This window comes from Lagopus leucura, unplaced genomic scaffold (genome assembly GCF_019238085.1).
Source record: "Lagopus leucura isolate 7727_CA_CO unplaced genomic scaffold, USGS_WTPT01 Super-Scaffold_100033, whole genome shotgun sequence".
Classification (NCBI taxonomy): domain Eukaryota; kingdom Metazoa; phylum Chordata; class Aves; order Galliformes; family Phasianidae; genus Lagopus; species Lagopus leucura.
In genome coordinates, this window is record NW_024962282.1 from 5,997,932 (window position 1) to 6,005,627 (window position 7,696).

General features: G+C 47.6%; 2 protein-coding genes across 2 annotated transcripts in view; one reads left to right on the top strand and one right to left on the bottom strand.

The window, feature by feature from the left end:
* Positions 1-1,228: 1,228 nt before the first annotated feature.
* On the bottom strand, positions 1,229-5,752 carry LOC122185775 (olfactory receptor 5B21-like). Its single transcript, XM_042881852.1, has 3 exons — positions 5,166-5,752; positions 3,844-3,866; positions 1,229-2,151 (listed from the first exon to the last, which is right to left on the bottom strand). The coding sequence occupies exons 1-3, from the start codon at positions 5,750-5,752 to the stop codon at positions 1,229-1,231; spliced, it is 1,533 nt and encodes a 510-aa protein (XP_042737786.1).
* A 269-nt stretch (positions 5,753-6,021) lies between these two features.
* The window catches only part of LOC122185776 (olfactory receptor 5B12-like), a 4,888-nt gene continuing 3,213 nt past the window's right edge, over positions 6,022-7,696 (top strand). Inside the window, exon 1 of the mRNA XM_042881853.1 lies at positions 6,022-6,039. Coding sequence (XP_042737787.1) covers positions 6,022-6,039 — 18 coding nt within the window. The remainder of the gene's footprint in view (positions 6,040-7,696) is intronic.

Genomic DNA, 7,696 nt, shown 5'->3' on the forward strand with positions numbered 1-7,696 from the left:
GATTACAGACAGCTCTTCCGGCAGGCCTGGGCTCCAGGCTCCTGTCATCCAGCTGGTTCAGGCTGTTTCCATCACAAGCAATGATGCTCCCTTCTCAGAGCAGAAAGTGTTCTTTGGAGACCAACCACCCCTCAAGGAGTCACGGCTTAACAAGCCCTTCTGGGCCTTACCAAGAAAGTGCCCTCATCCTGAGAGCTTCTCAGAGCCTTGGAGTCAGCTGAACTGCTCTTTGCTAACAAGCCCTGAGAGACTCATTAGTGGGGACTAACAAGAAACTTTCTTCCTTGGTAACAGCAAGGAGCTCCTCTGCAGCCACTTTCTTTGTCAGAGTTGGCCCAAAGACAAAGAGGGTCCCTGTACTGCTACGTGCAGTGCTCAGGGCATCACTTGGCATGGCTGACAGGAGCGGGATGCTAGTTCAGGTTCTCCTGATTAAAGCACCGACACCCCACCCCTCTGCTTGAATCTCAAACTCCAGGCCAAGGACCCTCCCACTCTGCTGTGGCTCTGCTTGGGCCACTGCTTTGTTTTCCTGCTCAACGTTTCCTCCCATTCAGGACACTTTTCTGCCCTACTGCTTGAGTCAGCTGAATTGGAACTTCCAAAGCTTGTTGGTCCCATGGCAAGTATCGTATGACTTCTTCTAGAGGAAAAAGCACACGATTCTACAACAGTGAGGTAAAGCAGTTTGTATTCATACAGCAAAAACGAGCTCCAAGTACTTGGGTGGGAAGAAGGCACACAGGTTACAGCCCAGGTGAAATTAATTCTTGCAGCAAAGTGTTGATAGAAAGCCGAGTGTTTATTTCCCTGGCAAGGCTGACAGAAGGGAAGAAATGGGGGTTTGGAGAATGTTTTTGGAATGGCATTGCCTAACTCATCAACAGAATCCAAGTTCCTCCTGCAACCCAAGGCAGAAGGTGAACTGTGTGTGCCTCATTCCCATCACTCAGAATCAGAAGGGCTTCAGTTCCTGAAATTACACATATCAGACTATAAATACACAGAAAAGTAACTGCAGCAGTGATGATTGAGTCAGGTCAGGAAAAGGCCTGATCTAAGAGCAGCCCACGACCAAGCACTGAGGAACACAGTCAAAATTTTCCATTCTTTTCTCCCGTCACTCATTCACAAGTCACTGGAGACTGTTCTTTCTTTTCATGACGCAGCACAGCAGAAATGCAGGGTATAAACATTTCTGAGAAGACCTCTCCATTCCCCCAACCACTCAGGACACCTGTTTGTCAGGGACACGCTTCCTCTCCAACACTTTCCCTAGAGCATCCTTTACCTCCTGGTTCCTCAGGCTGTAGATGAAGGGGTTCAGCATGGGGGTCACCATGGTGTAGAACACAGAGGCCATCTTATCCAGGTCCTGTGAGTGCCTGGAACTGGGCCGTGAGTACATGGAAGCAGCAGACACATAGAAGAGGGTGACAGCGGCCAGGTGGGATGCACACGTGGAGAAGGCTTTGCGTTTGCCTGTGGCTGTGTGCATCCTGAGGACAGTGAGCAGGATGTACGTGCAGGAGGCAAGGATGGTCACGCTGGTGACAAGCAGGTTGAAGCCAACCGCAAGAAACATCACCATTTCATTGATGGTGGGGTCTGCGCACGAGATGGCGTAGAGCAGGGGACCATCACAGTAGAAGTGATTGATGAGGTTGGAACCACAGAAGGACAGCCGCAGTGCAAACCCTGTGTGAATGGTGGCATTCACAACGCCAACAAGGTACGAGCCAGCAACCAGCAGGGCACAAACTCTGCTGGACATGGAGAAGACATAGAGCAGAGGGCTGCAGATGGCCACGTAGCGGTCATACGCCATCGCAGCCAAAAGGTAGCACTCTGTGGTGGCAAAGACAGCGTAGAAATAAAACTGTGCCAAGCATGCAGAGTGGGAAATGACTTTCTGTGATGCTGGGAGGTCTGAGAGCACTCGGGCAGTGATTGAGGAGGAATAGCAGATATCAAGGAAGGACAAGCAGCTCAGGAAGAAATACATGGGGGTGTGAAGCCGGGAGTCCAGCCTGATCAGTGTGATCATGCCCGCATTGCCTAGCAGAGTGACCACATAGATTAGCAGGAAGACCATAAAGAGGACAGCCTGGATGCCCCTGTCCTCAGAGAATCCCAAGAGCACTGTCGAGGCTGTGATTTCCCTTGGCCATCATCACAACACAGTTGCAGCTGGAAAGCAGAGATGTGGAGAAACATGAAACCAGCATGTTTCCTTTTTGCCCCACAGTCCAAGATCAAAAGAATTGTCTTTTTATTGGGGAACATAAAGCATGCAGGCCGCAAACAAAGGAAAACAAATTAAATGTCTCAAAACACAAATAAGCGATGTGAATGGTGCCCTATGTTTGATTTATTCTGGTCATATTTTGGTTTGGTAATGTCACTTTGCAAACTGGAATTTGTGTTCTCCTTGTTAAAGTTTGTCACTCTTTGGATCCAAAGAGATAACCAAAATAGTTAAATCTTTTTTTTTTTAAAAAAAAAAGAAGAGATGTCTCATGAGAGAAAAAGCACCAGTGAGACAAAGAGACATTTTTAGAGGCTTTTACTTCAGAATGTCAGAGGAAAACTTTCTTTTCTTCCCTTTCTTCCCATGGAGAAGGTGGGAACAACTCCAAAGCGCTTTGAAATGGGAGGTGTAGTGTAAAAATTAACACCATCTCCCCTTTTCTGTCTGGGGTTGATAGCATTCCTGTGAAAACACTGAACTGAAAAAGGCGCGGGAAAGGGTTATAAAGATCAGTACCACTGGAAGCCCCAGCAATGAAAGGTGAATGCACAGAGCAAGCTACTTAGAATGCAGTTTAAAAAAATTATCACAGTACCAAGCCTATGTCTTCCCAAAAGAGAAGTTATTTAGATGGTGGAAAGAATTGCTCACTGAGGAATCCATTTCACACCATGTCAAACTCTACCCTAGGAAAGGAGTGTTCTGCACTTGGAAAATTCAGTGCATAAGCCCTTGTCTGACTGATACAGAGTCTCTTCAGTCTGGATTTAGAGAAACTGGGCTTCATAGACCTTTGTATTCCTTTCCAGGATTTGAAACTGCACTTCCCATCAGTTTTCTTCACATGCAGCAGAACCATGGGCCATGTGGCCAGGAGTGCTGCAGAAGCTTGCTGCCCTGGCGCCTGCCAAGTGGAGCTCTGACCATCTGATGCCTGCTGCTGTCTCTGTAACATCTCTGGCAAGCACAGCTTTGGACAGTCAATGCCTCGGCTTCTCCAAGCCTCCTGCCTTTTGCTCACTGTGCAATTACAACAAAGACAGACATTGTAATTATCTGAGACTGTGGGCTTTTCTTTAGGGCTAGCAGCTTCCTTCAGGTTAAAAAAGCTGCTTCTGGATCCCTGGGCTGTGTTCAAGAGACCCTGACCTTGGGCGAGTGATTGCCATGCAAAGCGGCTCAGCTCCTGCCAAAATCCTCCCTTCCTGACAGCTCAGCTCTCCGTGGAGCCCTCTGGCTGACACTGGGCGATGCTCCCCAACTCACCTGTTGGCTCAGGACCCTTCCCAGTTTATGGAGGCACAAAGCTGAGACTTGCTCTCACCTACACCTACAGGCGAGGTGAGAAATAAGCCCATGTCTCCCCTTGTTAGTGTGAAGGGCAAGAACAATTTGTGAGCCATAAAGGGCATCAACTCCAGACCGAGAGAAGCTGTTGTTTATATGATGCTTTCCTTCAAAAGTGGGGCCAATTCCTCCCCCTGGTTTGATCATGAAAGAGATTTCTCTGGGGAGCAGATAACTTTGGAGACAGCTCCTTTAGGAGGAGACTTGCACTAAGAAGTAAACATGATCTAATTCAGCATGTTAACTGAAAGCCTGAGTGTTCTTCCTCCTTCTTTTCAGGTGTGATTTGTGTCATAAACACATGGGGAAAATAAACAAATGATGCATGTGTTTGTGAAGGACACCCGAACATCAGCATGGGGAACCACAGCTGTCCTTGATGCCCTTCCAAACTGCACCTGGGGGTGATGGCTCCGGACAAACTCCACATTTGCCACAGCTCCACATCTGATCTTCACCCCTGGCTGCCAAGCAGCAAGTGGAGAACGCTGTAAATTTTTTCCAGAAAAGACATTTTCTCCATGGTAAGGACGTTTGACACAGGTCAGATGAATCACAGCCTCCACACGCATGATTGTCTCCATAAGGAGAACTAGTGGTGACTAACCCAGATAAGAAAGCCTACAATTAGAATTGGTGACTTCTGCTCTGAGACGACTCAAGCCCCATTTCTTGATCCTGCAAGCAAAAGTTATTATTTAGCTGCAGCTGGGATGGAAAAGACACTCTGCCTGGGCTGTTGTTGGACAAGACAGGCAAAACAACACATCAGGTTTATTGAAGGAAAGCATAGCCTTAGTCAACAACTTAGAACATTTTCAATCAAACTGTGAAAATCACCATTTTACCCTGAGATATATTTTTAATCAATATAGAGGATCTATCATGATTGTGTTGGTACTTCTTATAAGTTCATCTCCCTGTGTAGGTGTGTGTAGTACTCATAATATCTCTTCCTTCCAAAGATTCACCAACAATGGAAGAGTTTCAACTGCTGCTATTCTTCCTTTCCTTCATCCTACCAGATGCCAAAATTACAAGTCATTCATTCTTCAGTGGACTCAGCCCTTGGAAAAGCATCATCCACACAATGTCCAGCCCAAGGTAAAATATGTTCTTCTCAAGGGACGTGCAAGAACGTGCAATGCCCCTGCTACATCAGGTGTCCAATGATCTGCTGTGATGTGCAGCACCTGTTAGAATTTGGTTGAAGGGAGGCTGACAATGGCTGCAGGAGGGGACCTTCCTCACGGCTCTGCTCAGAGCATTCCTCACCTCCGTGTTCCTCAGGCTGTAGATGAAGGGGTTGAGCATGGGGGTCACCACCGTGTAGAAGACAGAGGCTGTTTTCCTTTCCTCTTCCGCGTGACTGGAAAGGGGGTGGAGGTACAAGAAAGCTGCAGAGCCACAGAAGAGGGTGACAGCAGTGAGATGTGAGATACAGGTGAAGAAGGCTTTGTGCCGGCCCTCCACAGAGTGGATGCTGCAGACGGTGAGCAGAAGGAATGTGTAGGAAAGGAGGATGGCCAAGGCCAAAGAGGCAACGATGAAGCCAGCACATGAGAGCATCAAGACCTGGTTGAGCCAGGTGTCAGAGCACGAGAGCTGCAGAAGTGGTGGGATTTCACAGTAAAAATGTTTCAGCACATTTGGGCCACAGAAGGACAGTTGTAGGAGAGCTGTGGTGTGCACCAAGGCGTTCAGGCTGCTGGCCACGTAGGAGCCAACCACCAGCTGCACACAGACCCTGCGGGACACGACAGCCAAGTAGTGCAGAGGCCATCGGATGGCCACACAGCGGTCATATGCCATGATGGCCAGAAAGAAGGCTTCCGTGGTGATGAATACTAAATAGAAGAAGAGCTGTGTGAGGCAGCTGTGAAAAGAAATGACTTTCTGCTCAGTGAGGAGTCCCAGCAGCAGCCTTGGAGTTATGGATGTGGAATAGCAGACATCCAGGAAGGAAAGGTGGCTGAGGAAGAAGTACATGGGTGCGTGAAGATGAGGGTCAATCCTGATGAGGACGATCATTCCGAGATTCCCCACCAGAGTGGTGATGTAGACGAGGAAGAAAACCACAAAGAGCAGCTCCTGCATGGTGGTGAAGCCCAAGAGGACAAACTCTGTCACGCCAGAATGGTTTCCCCCTGCCATGCTCCTGGTGCCAGTTCTTACTGGGAGAAAAAATTATAGCTCCTCTCCATAGGGAGAAGTCAACACCATAGTACTGCTACTTGTTTGCCACTTTCTTCATGGTAGCACTCAACAGATAAGACGCCACACCAAAATGGTTTTCTGACTCTCTAGTGACACGACCGGATCCATTAAGGTGAGGCCAGTGTCCTTCATTGCCATTCCACGGACTTACAATTTCAAAAGCAAACTTCCCCTTCTAATCTGAATTATTAATCACTTTCATAAGGATGGCTGTCTGTGATAAGGTGTGTCTCTCAAAATCTCAGTGAATAGACATAAATCACTGTCTCCCCCGGATCCCAGCATCAGATTCCTCAATGCACTATGTAGTCAGCAGGGAAAGAGATCCCCTATTGCATATATACACACATATATTCATAAAATGATCCACAGCTTTTCACAAAGGGTGGAGAATCCTTCCTTTCACTGGCTTGGCTGTTTGCATTCTTGCATGTCCTCTATTTCCAACCGAAATGAATCCATGATTCTATGGTTCCTGTGCCTTCTCATCCACGCCCTTCAGAGCTCACATCTGGGTTTCCCTGCTCTGCATGAGGAATCAGAGTTTGCTGTGATCTAAATTCAGTCTCTGCTCTGCTCCTTCTGAGCTCAGCCGGATGGCAGTCACCTAAGGTTAAACCAGCACCAGGCTTAGAGGTGTTGTTTAATGTCCATTGTCATCTTCCTCCTGTTTTTTCAAATGTGTTACACTCTTTTTATTGATCTACTTTGCTTCAATGCGGCAGAGCTTCTGCACTTCTCCTTCCTATTGCCATGAATCCAGGCACAGACAAAAACTCATCGGCTGGATGCTGACAGAGGATCCTGGAAGGGATATGCACAGCTTTCCTGCAGCTTTCCTGCTGCTGGCAAAGACACTCAGCCTCACATCACCCAGCACACATCTGCCCCAAACATTCTCAGAAAATCACCCTTTCTGGTCCATTGCATTCTGCCTCCTCAGAAAAGCAAAACTCCCTGCTGCTCGGGCTGAAGCTGTAAGGGCTCCATTGCTCTGTCTGCCGCCAGAAGGGAAGCCTGTTGCATCCCCCGTGTGGCAGGCAGATTTAAGTTTTATCCCACACCCACAGCACAAATTACCAAAGGTGCGCTGGGGCACCTCAAAAGCAGTCAGCTTTCCCCAAAGACCCTGCTTAGTAGAATTTTCCATTTCTTCTTTAATACGTTCTTTCACCATTGCTTTCCAGAGGAAGAGCCCCTGAGCTGCTCTTTCCAGCATGCTCCTGTGGTCACAGCACTCACAACTTTGCAGGCTCATCCAAGGGCAGATGCACCACCGCTACGCTGCACGGTGGGCTCTCCTATTTCACACAGCACAATGCAAAGGGTGTTGAGCAGCGGGCATGGACTCAAGTAGCTCTCCTGTGAACATGTGAAACCAGGTGCATTAAGTCTAGACAGCATATAAGGTATTCACTTACTGTTTATTTGTAGCAATGGCCACAAGCCATTGTCTGTAACTTTACTGCAGATACCTTATTTCTGCCCTTCTGATAAAAATAAACAAAGAAAATAATTTTCACAAAAAAGAACAGAAAAGAAGAAAGCCTCATGTGTCATCCACTGGAGACTATCTTCAAACACTCAACTTCACTCTCTACTTTAGTCCATTCTATTCCACTCCGCTCCACTCCACTCCACTCCACTCCACTCAACTCCACTCCACTCCACTCCACTCCACTCCATTTCTTTCTACTCCATTCTATTCAATTCCATTAATTTCCACTCCACTCCACACCGTTTCACTCCATTCCATTCCATTCTGTACCACTTCACTCCACTCCATTCCATTCCACTCCACACCGTTCCATTCCATTTCATTCTACTCTATACCACTTCACTCCATTCCATTCCATTCCATTCCATTCCATTCCATTCCAT

Excerpts from the sequence above, each read along its gene's own strand:
- LOC122185775 (XM_042881852.1), bottom strand. The coding sequence starts at position 5,752 with ATGGCAGGGGGAAACCATTCTGGCGTGACAGAGTTTGTCCTCTTGGGC. Across the intron at positions 3,867-5,165 it reads TGGCTCAACCAGGTCTTGAT|GAGGAAGAACACTCAGGCTT; the intron begins GCTCTCATGTGC and ends CCTGAAAAGAAG. Across the intron at positions 2,152-3,843 it reads GAAGAACACTCAGGCTTTCA|CCTCGACAGTGCTCTTGGGA; the intron begins GTTAACATGCTG and ends GGGAAATCACAG.